This window comes from Thermobia domestica, chromosome 18, assembly GCF_964235325.1.
Source record: "Thermobia domestica chromosome 18, izTheDome1.hap1.1, whole genome shotgun sequence".
NCBI lineage: Eukaryota > Metazoa > Arthropoda > Insecta > Zygentoma > Lepismatidae > Thermobia > Thermobia domestica.
In genome coordinates this window covers 2,627,814-2,647,342 of record NC_137471.1, presented here as the reverse complement: position 1 = coordinate 2,647,342, position 19,529 = coordinate 2,627,814, and the positions used below count along the sequence as shown (strand labels likewise).

At 37.3% G+C, this 19,529-nt stretch overlaps 1 protein-coding gene across 1 annotated transcript in view; it reads left to right on the top strand.

Annotated features, from left to right (window-relative positions):
- The window catches only part of LOC145674871 (cilia- and flagella-associated protein 65-like), an 84,198-nt gene that overhangs the window by 11,436 nt on the left and 53,233 nt on the right, over positions 1 to 19,529 (top strand). Inside the window, exons 4-6 of the mRNA XM_081745114.1 lie at positions 1,396 to 1,661; positions 5,397 to 5,664; positions 8,167 to 8,481. Coding sequence (XP_081601240.1) covers positions 1,396 to 1,661; positions 5,397 to 5,664; positions 8,167 to 8,481 — 849 coding nt within the window. The remainder of the gene's footprint in view (positions 1 to 1,395; positions 1,662 to 5,396; positions 5,665 to 8,166; positions 8,482 to 19,529) is intronic.

The window sequence follows — 19,529 nt, the reverse complement described above, 5'->3', positions numbered from 1 at the left end:
TGACGATTTGAACTCTAACAGTAATAAGAGTGAAAAACAACTACAACAACAAAAGTAAACGAAACAAAACTTGGTGTCAATTCGACAACAATTGTACCCTCAGAAGATGTTCTTCGTAAAACACGGAGAGACGAAACTGGCAAAATATCATGTATAGGGGTTGACGACCGTAACACACTGTCGTGTTCTATTGAGTGATAAAATCGGTAGATCTAGGCCAAGCTTCACTACTTCTTGTGGTTGGTGGCCACATTAATGATTATGCTTGTTTATTTTCTTTTTCTATTAGTACGTTTTAAATATAATTAAGTGGATGTTTCGCGAAGTACATTTGAGAAATGTTTAAGCACTCGTAAAACTTTTCAAATCCTTTTTTAACCTTTTTGCACTCAATTCATTGTTCATTTTCATACTATTATTACAATGTCAAGTAACAATGAAAATGAAATGAAATCTTTAAGTTTTACGTCCTACGGTTATGTTGGTTAGGCTAAAGGAGACGGTGATAATGAGAAATGAATGAGAAGGTGGAATGAAGAAAGTGAGAGGAAACGGGAGAACCCGAGGTCCGAGAACACGGTGTTTGTCCACCACAAAGCTCACTTGACGCGAGCTGAGATCGAACCAAGGATCCCATGCACCAGAGGTGAACGCTCTACCACTGAGCCATCGCGGCCTCCTCACAATGTCAACTGTACGTGATTGTATATTCTTTTTTTTGTATGCAAAGCTATATAATCGAACAGCTAAGATCTGTTCATACTAGCGTAACTATTTTGAGGATAAACTTGACAACTATCTTCATATCTTTATTTTTCTGAATTACAACACTTCTTGTCTATGAAATTTTGGTTTAACTTCTCACGGTTATGCCCTTTAAGCTAAAGAAGATCAAAGAAAATGAAAGTGAGTAATTGTGAAATAATTTTTTGTGCTCTCCCACCTGGAATCGAACCCACAATCATGTATACCAAAGGCGCACACGCTAGCCACTAGACCAGCGGAGAGGGTTAATATTCATTTACACTTTTAATTCATGATTATGTTTCATAACCGTAAACTTAATAAATAGACTCTCTAATTCCTAGTTAAGCTAATGTGTTACAGTAACGTAAAGAAACGACTTTTACCAAACGATCTGGCGTTATCAAATGAAATGAAGACTTCTTTGTAAAATCTTCTTTGGTACTGTGATAATGTGGTAAAAGATTTTAGAAGTTGTAAAACTCATTTTTTTACAATGCCACAACATATCAGTTAGTATATTCTTGGATCATTTTAAAAGTTGAATTTTCTTATGTATCTGGAGCACATCGTAATTGAACTCTGTGTATTATTCAGTTTCAGAGTTTTGTTGTCATGTCCTGAACGATTTCTGTTATCCATTTCTTCTAGGTCCAGAAGTGGTTGCAAGTGAAAAAGTCCTATTTTTTGTTTGTAAAAAGCCATATGTAGAAGTGGCGAAAGATTTGTTATTAGTGAACAAAGCAAAAGTCCCCGCAACTTACCAGTTCGATGTTAATCAGGGACCTAATATATTCGAATGCAATCCGTCAAGTGGAGTTATTGGTCCAGTTGATTGTGTACATATCATTGTAAAATTTACTCCAAAGAAACGAAGAATATATTTCAAGGAACTTGCTTGTCTCATATTGTATCAGGTATAAGGTTTTAAATTTTAAGTTTGTACTATAAGGAATTTGTTTTAATAGATAAACAATGCCTGTAGAGTTGGACCTACTTTTGTGAAATCTGGAAAATATTCATGTTCTAGGTTTTATTGTAAACTTAATCTAGTTTGATGTTTTTAAAAATCTTAATTATTCTCAAATGAACTTTCAACTTCAGATAATATGCTAACATGCATATTGTCTTATAATTTCAAGCTTAAAATATCTTATACTTGCAAGCTTTTGGCTCCCATGAAGCCTTGTTCGTGGAAGGTAAAAATAGGAAGAAAAGCAATTAAAACATCAAAGGGAAAAATGTAACGGACTAATCAGAGTAGAGCAGTGCAGAAACACCTCGCCATGGTAGTCGGGCACGCTGCAGTGATGCCAACCTGAAACATTATAAAATCCCATCTTGAGAGGCAGAAATTCCTATTTTGCTCTAGAATTTCCCACGCTATACAAATAAGAAAATTTTCTAAACTTTGAAAACATGAACAACGAAATTAGTGTATATCCGTCATTTTCTTCAATATATGGATGAATTATTAAAACATCCAGATTATCTATGTTCATAAAACAGTTTATAACAAGTAGTTTCCTTAATTGGACGAGACAATTTAAAACGCTGATGAAAATAAGTCCATTTTGTTGTGAGTTTAGGTTGGTTGGTTCAATGGTTGTATCAATGCATTTTGATAATGTAATTTGCAAATTATTTCAACATGACTTGACATGACAGAATATTGCATAAACTACTCATATAATAGTGCAGGGAAATAATTATTTTTTACTTACTTACTTGATTATTATATATTCATCGGCTCTCTTTAATAATTATTTATATATTATTACAGGTTGCTGGTTATTAAGTTTACTTATTTTATTGTTTTATTACTCTTCATTTTGTTCCCTGCATCTAACATCTCTTAATAATGTGCTTTATTAACTAACCAATATATTGCTTATAAGAATTATAAAGGTAACCAAGAAAGTTATGTCGCTTTTTGTAGAGGTTTCTGTTCCATTTGCCCTCACACCGTGAGTTGAATGCGAATGGAGATAATGCGAAGGTCAATTGTTGGTGGGTCCATAATACTATCTGCTTGTGGCAGTTCAGTTACACCGTGAACGTGCATAAGGACAGAGTAAACATGGGACCTCCACAGAGCGTCATAAGGGTGTGTATGCTATACGAGTTGTTCAAACTGGTGTCAAACGGCGTTGCAGCGGGGTGAAAGTTATGCCAGGCCTTTGGTGAGGTGTCTTGACTACGCAGAGAGTGCAATGGTGATTTAACAAGTTTAAGGACGGTGGCAAAATACTCGAAGACGCATCACGTGCTGGAAGATCAACACATGCACAAAATTAAGATCTTCAGGCAGCAATTAAGGAAAACACTGGCCAGACTTGTGAGGAACTGGGACTACAATTCAGTGTGAGAGGAAAAACCATTCGGCAGTACCTCCATCAACTTGGAAAACAGTACAAGTTGGATCAATTGGTCCCACATCATTTGATTCCAGGCCAGAAGGCAACGCGAGTAGACACCTGTGTTTCTTGCTGTTTCGTCTGAGGAAGGAGCCATTTCTGGACAGGGTGTTGACATGTGATGAGAAGTGGGTCCTGTATGAAGCTCCACGGCGCCGTCGTCATTGGTTAGCATCCTATGAACCGGTTCCAAAAGAGCCGAAACCAGCACTGCACCAGAAGAACGTCCTCCTGTGTGTTTGGTGGACTGCTTGCAGAATCGTGCATCAGGAACTGCTACCAGCTGGTCAGAGCATCAATGCAACTGTGTACTGTAAGCAATTGAGCCGTGCTCAAGAAAAACTCAAAACTCTGGAGCCAGCGCTTCTGAATCGCAAAGTGGTCCTCCTGTTACAGGGCAACGTTAAGCCCCACGTGACTAGGATGACCCGGAGCATCATTCTACGCCTTGGGTGGGAAACGCTATTGCATCCGCCACACTCCCCGGACATTGCACCGTCCGATTATCACCTATTCCATTCCTTGGATAATGACTTTAGAGTTCAAATTCCTAGTAGAGGTGCAGAATACCCTTGATTCCTTCTTCGCTTCATGGCCCACGAAGTTCTAACGCGATGGAATCCACGGACTTCTAGAACGTTGGAATAAGGTCGTCGATGCTGATGGGTACTATTTTTGATCTTCCAGGTACGTCTTATGTGACATATCGATGTTCGAAGGTGGTGGGTGAAAAAGTGGCAGAACTTTCTTGATTACCTTATACTTTTTCTTTTCGTTTGCAAATTAATTGCCAAACAGAAAGTATGTATAACATTATTATTATTATTATTATTATTATTATTATTATTATTATTATTATTATTATTATTATTATTATTATTATTATTATTATTTCAGAGAAGACGTGTTAGTAATAAAATCACATATAATTGATAATTATTTGTAATTAATTTTATTCAATTTAATGTATATTACACATAATAGTTTCATCATACTTTGAACTAGAATAACAAATAGTTAAATACATACATTAATTGCATATACTGTATATATAAAACTTCTAAAATGAAGTACAATTCTACATTGGGTGAGTCTTAATTGAAGAAATCATTTCCAACGAAATTAAAAAGTTCATTACTGAATTATCTGTCTGTTATTTTCGAATTTTTCAATTTTGAGTCCCCCAATTGATAGAGCATCTTAAACTATCTGAAAAGAGTGATGGAAATTTTTCGCCTCATCCTTATCCTTCCAAAGATATTTGTTAAAAAAGTTCGGAAGATTTAAGAAGCCATATCTCGTGAGCCGTAAGTCACAGAGAGACCATATTGATGTTGATAAATGCCTAAGAGGATGGTGAATATTTTGGTACCAAATAGAAACTGGTGGCCACTGGCCAACTGGCGACCATACCCCAGATATTGGCCAAAAATTTTCGGATTTCGGGAGATTTAAGGAGCCATATCTCGGGAACTGTAAGTCACAGAGAGACCATATTGATGTTGATCAATGCCTAAGAGGATGGTGAATATTTTGGTACCAAATAGAAACTGGTGGCCACTGGCCAACTGGCGACCATACCCCAGATATTGGCCAAAAATCTTCGGATTTCGGGAGTGTTAAGGAGTCATCTCGGGAACCGTAAATCATATAGAGATTTGACATTTTGTGAATTTTTCAATTTTGAGCCCTCCATTTTGAGCATGTGTGTTCGTAAACCAACCTATCGTAGACATTTTTAACAGAACTCTTCAATAAAACATGTGGAAAAAATTTAGTACTCAAGGAAACTATAAATGGATAGATATATTACAAAAATTGGTTCATGGGTTTAATAATAAAGTACATAGAACAATTGGTATAAAGCCTGTAGAGGTTAATAAGAAAAATTAATTCTTTTTAAGTTCGTTTTGGCAATGCTTCTGGAGCATTCTGAACTGATTTAAATCTCCATTTAAATATTCATCAACATTTCAAAATAGATGCTTTACAATTGCCGAAAATTTGGGGAATAAATAAAAGATTTTCGAAAATATGCCTTAGAGCATATGTTAGTAATTATAAAAAGGCGTACTAACGTAAATATTTTATTTTACTTCATTAGCGTACATGAAATTAGCACATGTATGAAAACACTTGAAATTGATACGAATAACAAATTTCATTTTCTTGACTATACAGCATAATGTAATTTAATTTACTTGTACTGATATTTGTTTCTTCTTTACCATATAGGCTCCTATTATATTCAATCTGGTTGGAGTGTGCAAAACACATGCAACATCTAAAGGTCAAAGGAAAATTATACAGCATCCTATGTGTATAAGTCAAGATGGATATGAAGGATATTTAATGGATCATCTGGAGTATGTTGATAAAGAACCTCCATTTTCCATTAACATTCAGAATTTAGATTTTGGAAGATGTAATATACAAGGCACCACTAAAACAGTCAGTATTACTAACAATACTGATTCTGACATTATTTTTGAGTGGTTTGAAGGTAAATATGTAATGGATATAGTTAAAAATTTTCATATTCAGAAATCTTCAGCTGTGTCATAATTTTTCCGTTTTCTCGTTTGAAATGAACATCATTATTACGTGTATATAAATTTTCAGACTCATCTTCTAGTTTCCTGAAGATAGATATAGTGACTTTGGCCTGATTTATCACCTTTATATATATATATATATATATATATATATATATATATATATATATATATACAGGATGATTATAATTGAAGTCCCACTTTTAAAATGCTGTAAAAAAAACACTGGTTAGAATGACTTCAATTTTGAAGTGAATATACTTAAAGAAGGGAGAAATGGTATGGCATAAGAAAACAAAAGTTCGAAAGTTTATCAATAGATGGCGCTGAAAGCAGCATATCGAAAGTGGATTCGGCTAAAAGTGACATTTTGAATCGAAATACGACGGCTTTGACATGAGTTGCACATTAAACCAACTGTACTGTTTAATGTGCAGGATTGTTTCGGTTTTGTGACCGAAAAAATGACTTTCAAGTCCAATGTGGTACGAGCTTGCTGTGGTAGATGGGCTTTTCACTAACAGTGCCTGAATGACTTGGAAGTCATTGTTTCCGTCACAAAACCGAAACAATCCTGCACATTGAACAGTACAGTTGGTTTAATGTGCAACTCATGCCAAAGCCATCGTATTTCGATTCAAAATGCTACTTATAGCCGAATCCATTTTCGTTACGCCGGTTACAGCATCATCTATTATTTTTCCCTTCTTAAGTATATTCAGTTCAAATTTGAAGTCATTCTGACCAGTGGTTCTTTTTTTGACAACATTTTGAAAGTGAGACTTTAATTATAATCACCCTGTATATATATTAGTTTTATTCCTGCAATTTTTAATATACTAACTTTCCATTTAACAATAAAATATTTATAAGGAAACACAGGCAATCGAAATATATTTAATGTTTTTTTCTTTATAATATTTGACGGTATCATCTAAGGTAACTACCACTTAATTTTTCTATTCTCTTTACTAGTTTTATTATTTATGTAGTAGTAACTGAGTACTTATACGTTGTATTATTACAAATTTTTGAGGCTATTTTCGAAGTGAGCAATGCTGCCCCCATTATTGTACATTTGTGATAAGTTGCTGTAATAATTACTGAATAGATCTCTCATTATGTGAAGTCTGTTCTATTTATGTTACCATTTTTTACCCACATAGCGCACTACGTCCCTGGGATGTCCCATTTTGATCCCAATCATCCCATTCGGTTCTCGGGATTATCGGGACAATGAGAAGACATCCCATGGACTTCCTGCATGGGACGTCCTGAAGGATTCAGATGTAGGATATCCACGGGACGTCCCAGATGGGACAGGAGGACCGAGGGAAAACCAATAGACATCCCTTCGTGGTCCCGTTGAATATCCCGTATCCCAGGATATTAGCGGACATCTGGATCTCCCGCGGAAATCCTGTGGATGTCCCGGGAGCACATTCAGATATCCCGGGATGTCCCTTCGTCCGTTGCGGGCTCAGTCTCGGACATCCCGTGGACGTACTTGTGCTATGTGGGTAATTATCTCGAAGTTACCATCAACATTACAAGTGTTTTTTACTCGTTCTGTACTAATTCCCAGAACGCCTTCGACTTATTATCTGATTTTTTTTTAAATGACTGTGTCATTGCGTAACTATTTTACTGCTTTCAGAACTCATTTATATATATTCTTGTACCTCTCTGTTTATAGTAATTGATGTTCTTCCAGCCAGGCTAAGAAATCTCGCTTTCTTACCCAAGGTTTCAATAATTAATATATTGAGAAAAGTACCTTCGTAGGTGTTAAAAGTACAGTATTTTTCTAATAAAGGATCAATTTGATTCACATTCGTGTGCCCTTAAATTGCAAGTATTTCTTTCTTTCTTTCAAAATGTGAAGCAAAGATTAAATTGTGACTTAGATTCGATGGTAAAAGTGAAATAAAATGAAATCTTTAAGTTTTACGTCCCATAGTTATGCCGGTTAGGCTAAAGGAGACGGTGATGATGAGTAATGAATGAAATGGTGGAGTTAAGAAAGTTGGAGGAAACGGGTGAACCCCAGAAGAAACCCACACACACGGTGTTTGTCCACCACAAAGTTCACTTGACGGGGGCTGGGATAGAACCCGGGACCCCAAGCACCAGAGGCGAACGCTCTACCACTGAGCCACCGCGGCCCTAGTAGATTCAATGGTGTTTTCCATTCTAAGATGTATATATATAATTTCTTTTTACATTTCTAATGACGTAACTTTATTTATTCTAATGAACTTAACGTAATATTTCTTTATTCACTAGAACTAACCTTGCTCTACATCTCCCGCTGAGGAAGATAGCAATTTCCGTTGAAAATGTCGGTAGTTACAAAATGGCAGACGTGTACCAAGAGTAATCCAAGTGAATAATTGTAATTATGTATCAATTTAGTTCCTTAAGTTATCTTTTTTCTTAAAATATTTCAGATACAAATAACATATTTAAAATCAACCCAACCATGGTTGAGATATTGGGCAATCAGTCTGCAATCTTCGAGATTTCTTTCCACCCTCCAACGGTAGATTTACTGTATGGAGGAGAATTAGAAGGCTGTGCGTATTGGTGGGAAAGAGCGCCTATGAAGGGTTGCATCAATAGAAGCCTTAGAGAGATTATGCTCAAAGAAAGTGACCGAGATACGTTTATGGAACAATGTGTAACAGCCGTTGCTGAAGAATGGGATGATGAAGAAGGAATAAGGAGAGTGAAAGTACCTGTTCCTATAATAATTCGAGTTATAGGTATGATTTCAAATATTAACAAACTTATAAAGTATATTTTCTTTTTCTTAACAAGGACAAATTTATCAAGGCAATACCAAACCCATATTTGGGATGTGTGAAATTGATCTGAGCGAGTTTCATGTAATTAACTCCGAGAATTAATGTATTAATTAACTAGATCTATAGTAGTATGGATTTTATTGGCGCGTTTGACCATCAGTAATGCAAAATTTTGGACCAATTGATCACTTCCCAAATTTAGCAGGGGCACAGGGGTTGTACAGGGTCGGCAGAGAAAAAGCAACGCTTTTCAAATTGAAATTGTAACCACACTGATTATTTCACATCTGATCTTTTGTCTTACAATTGAACTGTAACTCAAAGTGGTTTTCTTACAACAATTAGTTATGAAATATACCAGATCTACCTTTGTGAAAATTACATTTTGACAATTTTTTCAGATGCTTTCCCCACATCTGAGATCCGTATCTATGACTGGTGTAACTGAAACCTTTGCTTTATTTATTTATTAGATTATTTCTGCACAGACATGAGGGTTTAGATTGACTTTGACGTTGTAGCCAGCTCAAATCATTTTATCCGTCATAAAGCATTAGTCAACAGAACATCGAGCATTCGTTATGGAGATATTAAAGAAAAAAAAATATTGATTCTTACTCAGCGTATTTCTTGGTAGCTTTTCAACATTCATCGGGATTACAATGTTTTAAGTCTCAAAACAATACTGTTGTGGATTACGAACCTTTGGGAGAGGGGGGAGTTTGCACTGTAAAGAAGAGTCCTTCAAGAAAACCGCGCACGGTTAGGATTCCAAAGAACATTGAGGAAATCTAAAAAAAAAATGTAATTTTCACAAATTAGGCGTGGCATGTTTCATAACTAGTTATTGTAAAGAAAACCCTTTGAGCTATAGGTCAACTGGAAAACAAAAAGTCATACGTGAAAGAATCAATCTAGTTATAATTTCAATTTGAAAATCCTCAAGTTTTTTCTGGCGGACCCTGTATATCTGAGTCACTCAAGTTTATCATGAACAAGAATGGCCCACCCCTGGGGATATATATAAATAGCCTCCTCCAATATTTGCAATATAAAATATTTTCACGTTATATTTTGAATGTATACTCTTATTCTCACAAAACGGCTAAGAAATTATGGTTTACAGAATAGATGTTGCAGAAAATGAGGGAAAGAAGGGGGATACGGAAGAGGGCAGAAAGATGGACAGAAAGTTAAACAACGAGTTGCGAAGACAGAGCAATGGAAAAGTCCTACAAGAGAAAATGCGAGGACATAGAAGAATTAGAAAGAGTTGGGAAATATAAGAAAATGTACAAGGAGGTGAAATCTATGGAACTTTGGAGAAAACAAGTGGGTATTACGATGGCAGTAGAAATTAAGAATGGGAAGGTAGTCAGCGAGAGAAGAGAAGTCTGAGGAAGATGGAAAGAATATGTTGAGGGTTTATATGAGAGCAGGGATAGACCATGTGGTCTAGATGTTGAAGTAGAAAATAAGAATGAGAAGGTAGTCAGCGAGAGAAAAGACGTCTGAGGAAGATGGAAAGAATATGATGAGGACTTATATGAGAGTAGGGATAGACCATGAAGTCTAGATGTTGAAGTAGAAAATAAGAATGAGAAGATAGTCAGCGAGGGAAGAGAAGTCTGAGGAAGATGGAAAGAATATGTTGAGGGCTTATATGAGAGCAGAGATAGACCATGTGGTCTAGATGTTGAAGTAGAAAATAAGAATGAGAAGGTAGTCAGCGAGAGAAGAGAAGTCTGAGGAAGATGGAAAGAATATGTTGAGGACTTATATGAGAGTAGGGATAGACCATGTGGTCTAGATGTTGAAGTAGAAAATAAGAATGATAAGGTAGTCAGCGAGAGAAGAGAAGTCTGAGGAAGATGGAAAGAATATGTTGAGGACTTATATGAGAGTAGGGATAGACCATGTGGTCTAGATGTTGAAGTAGAAAATAAGAATGAGAAGGTAGTCAGCGAGAGAAGAGAAGTCTGAGGAAGATGGAAAGAATATGTTGAGGACTTATATGAGAGCAGAGATTGACCATGTGGTCTAGATGTTGAAGTAGAAAATAAGAATGGGAAGGTAGTCAGCGAGAGAAGAGAAGTCTGAGGAAGATGGAAAGAATATGTTGAGGGCTTATACGAGAGTAGGGATAGACCATGTGGTCTAGATGTTGAAGTAGAAAATAAGAATGAGAAGGTAGTCAGCGAGAGAAGAGAAGTCTGAGGAAGATGGAAAGAATATGTTGAGGACTTATATGAGAGTAGGGATAGACCATGTGGTCTAGATGTTGAAGTAGAAAATAAGAATGGGAAGGTAGTCAGCGAGAGAAGAGAAGTCTGAGCAAGATGGAAAGAATATGATGAGGACTTATATGAGAGTAGGGATAGACCATGAAGTCTAGATGTTGAAGTAGAAAATAAGAATGAGAAGATAGTCAGCGAGGGAAGAGAAGTCTGAGGAAGATGGAAAGAATATGTTGAGGACTTATATGAGAGTAGGGATAGACCATGTGGTCTAGATGTTAAAGTAGAAAATAAGAATGAGAAGGTAGTCAGCGAGAGAAGAGAAGTCTGAGGAAGATGGAAAGAATATGTTGAGGACTTATATGAGAGTAGGGATAGACCATGTGGTCTAGATGTTGAAGTAGAAAATAAGAATGAGAAGGTAGTCAGCGAGAGAAGAGAAGTCTGAGGAAGATGGAAAGAATATGTTGAGGACTTATATGAGAGCAGAGATAGACCATGTGGTCTAGATGTTGAAGTAGAAAATAAGAATGAGAAGATAGTCAGCGAGAGAAGAGAAGTCTGAGGAAGATGGAAAGAATATGATGAGGACTTATATGAGAGTAGGGATAGACCATGAAGTCTAGATGTTGAAGTAGAAAATAAGAATGAGAAGATAGTCAGCGAGAGAAGAGAAGTCTGAGGAAGATGGAAAGAATATGTTGAGGACTTATATGAGAGTAGGGATAGACCATGAAGTCTAGATGTTGAAGTAGAAAATAAGAATGAGAAGATAGTCAGCGAGGGAAGAGAAGTCTGAGGAAGATGGAAAGAATATGTTGAGGACTTATATGAGAGTAGGGATAGACCATGAAGTCTAGATGTTGAAGTAGAAAATAAGAATGAGAAGATAGTCAGCGAGGGAAGAGAAGTCTGAGGAAGATGGAAAGAATATGTTGAGGACTTATATGAGAGTAGGGATAGACCATGTGGTCTACATGTTGAAGTAGAAAATAAGAATGAGAAGGTAGTCAGCGAGAGAAGAGAAGTCTGAGGAAGATGGAAAGAATATGTTGAGGACTTATATGAGAGTAGGGATAGACCATGAAGTCTAGATGTTGAAGTAGAAAATAAGAATGAGAAGATAGTCAGCGAGGGAAGAGAAGTCTGAGGAAGATGGAAAGAATATGTTGAGGACTTATATGAGAGTAGGGATAGACCATGTGGTCTAGATGTTGAAGTAGAAAATAAGAATGAGAAGGTAGTCAGCAAGGGAAGAGAAGTCTGAGGAAGATGGAAAGAATATGTTGAGGGTTTATATGAGAGTAGGGATAGACCATGTGGTCTAGATGTTGAAGTAGAAAATAAGAATGAGAAGATAGTCAGCGAGAGAAGAGAAGTCTGAGGAAGATGGAAAGAATATGTTGAGGACTTATATGAGAGTAGGGATAGACCATGAAGTCTAGATGTTGAAGTAGAAAATAAGAATGAGAAGATAGTCAGCGAGAGAAGAGAAGTCTGAGGAAGATGGAAAGAATATGTTGAGGGTTTATATGAGAGTAGGGATAGACCATGTGGCCTAGATGTTGAAGTAGAAAATAAGAATGAGAAGATAGTCAGCGAGAGAAGAGAAGTCTGAGGAAGATGGAAAGAATATGTTGAGGACTTATATGAGAGTAGGGATAGACCATGTGGTCTAGATGTTGAAGTAGAAAATAAGAATGAGAAGGTAGTCAGCGAGAGAAGAGAAGTCTGAGGAAGATGGAAAGAATATGTTGAGGGTTTATATGAGAGTAGGGATAGACCATGTGGTCTAGATGTTGAAGTAGAAAATAAGAATGAGAAGATAGTCAGCGAGAGAAGAGAAGTCTGAGGAAGATGGAAAGAATATGTTGAGGGTTTATATGAGAGTAGGGATAGACCATGTGGTCTAGATGTTGAAGTAGAAAATAAGAATGAGAAGGTAGTCAGCGAGAGAAGAGAAGTCTGAGGAAGATGGAAAGAATATGTTGAGGGTTTATATGAGAGTAGGGATAGACCATGTGGTCTACATGTTGAAGTAGAAAATAAGAATGAGAAAGTAGTCAGCGAGAGAAGAGAAGTCTGAGGAAGATGGAAAGAATATATTGAGGGTTTATATGAGAGTAGGGATAGACCATGAAGTCTAGATGTTGAAGTAGAAAATAAGAATGAGAAGATAGTCAGCGAGGGAAGAGAAGTCTGAGGAAGATGGAAAGAATATGTTGAGGACTTATATGAGAGTAGGGATAGACCATGTGGTCTAGATGTTGAAGTAGAAAATAAGAATGAGAAGGTAGTCAGCAAGGGAAGAGAAGTCTGAGGAAGATGGAAAGAATATGTTGAGGGTTTATATGAGAGTAGGGATAGACCATGTGGTCTAGATGTTGAAGTAGAAAATAAGAATGAGAAGATAGTCAGCGAGAGAAGAGAAGTCTGAGGAAGATGGAAAGAATATGTTGAGGACTTATATGAGAGTAGGGATAGACCATGTGGTCTAGATGTTGAAGTAGAAAATAAGAATGAGAAGATAGTCAGCGAGAGAAGAGAAGTCTGAGGAAGATGGAAAGAATATGTTGAGGGTTTATATGAGAGTAGGGATAGACCATGTGGCCTAGATGTTGAAGTAGAAAATAAGAATGAGAAGATAGTCAGCGAGAGAAGAGAAGTCTGAGGAAGATGGAAAGAATATGTTGAGGACTTATATGAGAGTAGGGATAGACCATGTGGTCTAGATGTTGAAGTAGAAAATAAGAATGAGAAGGTAGTCAGCGAGAGAAGAGAAGTCTGAGGAAGATGGAAAGAATATGTTGAGGGTTTATATGAGAGTAGGGATAGACCATGTGGTCTAGATGTTGAAGTAGAAAATAAGAATGAGAAGATAGTCAGCGAGAGAAGAGAAGTCTGAGGAAGATGGAAAGAATATGTTGAGGGTTTATATGAGAGTAGGGATAGACCATGTGGTCTAGATGTTGAAGTAGAAAATAAGAATGAGAAGGTAGTCAGCGAGAGAAGAGAAGTCTGAGGAAGATGGAAAGAATATGTTGAGGGTTTATATGAGAGTAGGGATAGACCATGTGGCCTAGATGTTGAAGTAGAAAATAAGAATGAGAAAGTAGTCAGCGAGAGAAGAGAAGTCTGAGGAAGATGGAAAGAATATATTGAGGGTTTATATGAGAGCAGGGATAGACCATGTGGCCTAGAAGTTGAAGTAGAAAATAAGAATGAGAAGATAGTCAGCGAGAGAAGAGAAGTCTGAGGAAGATGGAAAGAATATGTTGAGGACTTATATGAGAGTAGGGATAGACCATGTGGCCTAGATCTTGAAGTAGAAAATAAGAATGAGAAGATACTCAGCGAGAGAAGAGAAGTCTGAGGAAGATGGAAAGAATATGTTGAGGGCTTATATGAGAGCAGAGATAGACCATGTGGTCTAGATATTTGAAGTAGAAAATAAGAATGAGAAGATAGTCAGCGAGAGAAGAGAAGTCGGAGGAAGATGGAAAGAATATGTTGAGGGTTTATATGAGAGCAGGGATAGACCATGTGGTCTAGATGTTGAAGTACAAAATAAGAATGAGAAGATAGTCAGCGAGAGAAGAGAAGTCTGAGGAAGATGGAAAGAATATGTTGAGGACTTATATGAGAGTAGGGAAGACCATTAAGTCTAGATGTTGAAGTAGAAAATAAGAATGAGAAGGTAGTCAGCGAGAGAAGAGAAGTCTGAGGAAGATGGAAAGAATATGTTGAGGACTTATATGAGAGTAGGGATAAACCATGTGGTCTAGATGTTGAAGTAGAAAATAAGAATGAGAAGGTAGTCAGCGAGAGAAGAGAAGTCTGAGGAAGATGGAAAGAATATGTTGAGGACTTATATGAGACTAGGGATAGACCATGTGGTCTAGATGTTGAAGTAGAAAATAAGAATGAGAAGGTAGTCAGCGAGAGAAGAGAAGTCTGAGGAAGATGGAAAGAATATGTTGAGGACTTATATGAGAGTAGGGATAGACCATGTGGTCTAGATGTTGAAGTAGAAAATAAGAATGAGAAGATAGTCAGCGAGAGAAGAGAAGTCTGAGGAAGATGGAAAGAATATGTTGAGGACTTATATGAGAGTAGGGATAGACCATGTGGTCTAGATGTTGAAGTAGAAAATAAGAATGAGAAGGTAGTCAGCGAGAGAAAAGACGTCTGAGGAAGATGGAAAGAATATGTTGAGGGTTTATATGAGAGCAGGGATAGACCATGTGGTCTAGATGTTGAAGTAGAAAATAAGAATGAGAAGAGAGTCAGCGAGAGAAGAGAAGTCTGAGGAAGATGGAAAGAATATGTTGAGGACTTATATGAGAGTAGGGATAGACCATGTGGTCTAGATGTTGAAGTAGAAAATAAGAATGAGAAGATAGTCAGCGAGAGAAGAGAAGTCTGAGGAAGATGGAAAGAATATGTTGAGGACTTATATGAGAGTAGGGATAGACCATGTGGTCTAGATGTTGAAGTAGAAAATAAGAATGAGAAGATAGTCAGCGAGAGAAGAGAAGTCTGAGGAAGATGGAAAGAATATGTTGAGGGTTTATATGAGAGCAGGGATAGACCATGTGGTCTAGATGTTGAAGTAGAAAATAAGAATGAGAAGATAGTCAGCGAGAGAAGAGAAGTCTGAGGAAGATGGAAAGAATATGTTGAGGACTTATATGAGAGTAGGGATAGACCATGAAGTCTAGATGTTGAAGTAGAAAATAAGAATGAGAAGATAGTCAGCGAGAGAAGAGAAGTCTGAGGAAGATGGAAAGAATATGTTGAGGGTTTATATGAGAGCAGGGATAGACCATGTGGTCTAGATGTTGAAGTAGAAAATAAGAATGAGAAGGTAGTCAGCGAGAGAAGAGAAGTCTGAGGAAGATGGAAAGAATATGTTGAGTTTTATATGAGAGCAGGGATAGACCATGTGGTCTAGATGTTGAAGTAGAAAATAAGAATGAGAAGATAGTCAGCGAGAGAAGAGAAGTCTGAGGAAGATGGAAAGAATATGTTGAGGACTTATATGAGAGCAGGGATAGACCATGAAGTCTAGATGTTGAAGTAGAAAATAAAAATGAGAAGGTAGTCAGCGAGAGAAGAGAAGTCTGAGGAAGATGGAAAGAATATGTTGAGGGTTTATATGAGAGCAGAGATAGACCATGTGGTCTAGATGTTGAAGTAGAAAATAAGAATGAGAAGATAGTCAGCGAGAGAAGAGAAGTCTGAGGAAGATGGAAAGAATATGTTGAGGGTTTATATGAGAGCAGGGATAGACCATGTGGTCTAGATGTTGAAGTAGAAAATAAGAATGAGAAGGTAGTCAGCGAGAGAAGAGAAGTCTGAGGAAGATGGAAAGAATATGTTGAGGGCTTATATGAGAGTATGGATAGACCATGTGGTCTAGATGTTGAAGTAGAAAATAAGAATGAGAAGGTAGTCAGCGAGAGAAGAGAAGTCTGAGGAAGATGGAAAGAATATGTTGAGGGCTTATATGAGAGCAGAGATAGACCATGTGGTCTAGATGTTGAAGTAGAAAATAAGAATGAGAAGATAGTCAGCGAGAGAAGAGAAGTCTGAGGAAGATGGAAAGAATATGTTGAGGGTTTATATGAGAGCAGGGATAGACCATGTGGTCTAGATGTTGAAGTAGAAAATAAGAAGGAGAAGATAGTCAGCGAGAGAAGAGAAGTCTGAGGAAGATGGAAAGAATATGTTGAGGGTTTATATGAGAGCAGAGATAGACCATGTGGTCTAGATGTTGAAATAGAAAATAAGAATGAGAAGATAGTCAGCGAGAGAAGAGAAGTCTGAGGAAGATGGAAAGAATATGTTGAGGGTTTATATGAGAGCAGGGATAGACCATGTGGTCTAGATGTTGAAGTAGAAAATAAGAATGAGAAGATAGTCAGCGAGAGAAGAGAAGTCTGAGGAAGATGGAAAGAATATGTTGAGAGCTTATATGAGAGCAGAGATAGACCATGTGGTCTAGATGTTGAAGTAGAAAATAAGAATGAGAAGATAGTCAGCGAGAGAAGAGAAGTCTGAGGAAGATGGAAAGAATATGTTGAGGGTTTATATGAGAGCAGAGATAGACCATGAAGTCTAGATGTTGAAGTAGAAAATAAGAATGAGAAGATAGTCAGCGAGAGAAGAGAAGTCTGAGGAAGATGGAAAGAATATGTTGAGGGTTTATATGAGAGCAGGGATAGACCATGTGGTCTAGATGTTGAAGTAGAAAATAAGAATGAGAAGATAGTCAGCGAGAGAAGAGAAGTCTGAGGAAGATGGAAAGAATATGTTGAGGACTTATATGAGAGTAGGGATAGACCATGAAGTCTAGATGTTGAAGTAGAAAATAAGAATGAGAAGGTAGTCAGCGAGAGAAGAGAAGTCTGAGGAAGATGGAAAGAATATGTTGAGGACTTATATGAGAGTAGGGATAGACCATGAAGTCTAGATGTTGAAGTAGAAAATAAGAATGAGAAGATAGTCAGCGAGAGAAGAGAAGTCTGAGGAAGATGGAAAGAATATGTTGAGGACTTATATGAGAGTAGGGATAGACCATGAAGTCTAGATGTTGAAGTAGAAAATAAGAATGAGAAGGTAGTCAGCGAGAGAAGAGAAGTCTGAGGAAGATGGAAAGAATATGTTGAGGACTTATATGAGAGTAGGGATAGACCATGAAGTCTAGATGTTGAAGTAGAAAATAAGAATGAGAAGATAGTCAGCGAGAGAAGAGAAGTCTGAGGAAGATGGAAAGAATATGTTGAGGACTTATATGAGAGTAGGGATAGACCATGAAGTCTAGATGTTGAAGTAGAAAATAAGAATGAGAAGATAGTCAGCGAGAGAAGAGAAGTCTGAGGAAGATGGAAAGAATATGTTGAGGACTTATATGAGAGTAGGGATAGACCATGAAGTCTAGATGTTGAAGTAGAAAATAAGAATGAGAAGATAGTCAGCGAGAGAAGAGAAGTCTGAGGAAGATGGAAAGAATATGTTGAGGGCTTATACGAGAGCAAGGATAGACCATGTGTTCTAGATGTTGAAGTAGAAAATAAGAATGAGAAGATAGTCTGCGAGAGAAGAGAAGTCTGAGGAAGATGGAAAGAATATGTTGAGGACTTATATGGGGGCAGGGATAGACCATGTAGCCTAGATGTTGAAGTAGAAAATGAAGTAGGCGAGGATGATAAAGGGTTTAGGATTCTTCGGGATGAGTTTGAAAAAGCTGTATCCGAGATTAGAAATGGAAAGTTAACCGGGATAGATAAATATACCAGACGAATTTACTAAGAATATGGGAGACAAGGGAAAGAAAGAATTGTTCCTACTCTACAATGAAATGTATGAAACAGGAGAATGGCCAAACAATTTCCTAACTACGATCATAATACCGATGGATAAGAAATCGTGCGGGTTAACCGACCCAAAGATATGTGCGGGTTATAGAACTATTAGTCTCATATCTCATGAAAAAATTTGCTTCGAATTTTGAACAGAAAGTTATATGTAAGAAAAAAATGAAAAAGTTTAGGAGAAACAGTTCGGGTTCAGGAGAAGTAAGGGCACAAGAGATGCAAATGGAGTATTAAGAGTGATCGGTGAAAGGTTAATAGAAAAAGGGAAAGAAATGTGTGTGGTATTTATTGATCTAGAAAAGGCTTTTGACTGCGTGAATTGGGAATTGTTGTTGGAAGTTCTAAAGAAGGTTGGGTTGGAATGGAAAGATCGAAGGATCATAAGAAACTATATATGAACCAACAAGTGAGGGTTAGAATAGGGGAGGAAATTACAGAGGAGAGTTCAATTGAAGGGAGAGTTCGACAGTGATGTTGTCTCTCGCTAACATTATTTTATATCTATCTAAAAGAGATAGTGAAAAAGAGCCTACATAATTAAGACGGTATTTTAGTAGGAGGTAGAATGATTAGGTGTACGAGGGGAGACCGAAAAGTTTTGAGCCTAAAGGAAACTATTAGAAGTACATATTTGGTAATACTTTTATTTTTCAACATAATCCCCTTGGACAGCAACACACTTCCTCCAACTGTAATGCAATGCTCTTAGCCCAGTAGAAAAATATTCCTTAGGGTGTGACCACAGAAACGCCTCCACGGCTGTCATGACGTCATTATCGCTTGCAAAACGTCGTCCTGCTAGAACCTTTTTTTGTATTAGGGAACAACTTGACGTCTGAGAGGGCCAGATCTGAAGAATAGAGTGGATGAGGATCAAGTTCAAAGCCGCATTCGTGAATAGTAGCCATGGCAACTGCTGATGTGTGGCCGGGAGCATTGTTATTATGGTAGAGAACGACTCTGGACATCATTTGTGGCCTTTTTTCTTGAATTTGCATTCGAAGTTTCTTCAAAAGGTCACTATAGTATTGTCCTGTGAGGGTATGGCCCTTTTGCAGGTAATCAAAGAATATCACACCTTGGGAATCCAAAAAAACACAGACTATCACTTTGCCAGCGGAGGGGATCACCTTTTCCTTCTTTGGGGCAGGGGAGGAGGGGTGCTTCCATTGTTTGGATTGTTGTTTTGTTTCTGGCTGGTAATGGTGTACCCAACACTCATCCATAGTTATGAATCGACAGAGAAAATCGCCCACATCACGTTCTAACAGTTTCAAATTGTCCACGAATAGGAGGTACCGAGTGGGAGCCAGAAGACGTCAGAAGACGTGGGACTCATCGAGCAGAAATTTTGATAAACCAAGCTCATTCTTCAGAATATGATCTCGCT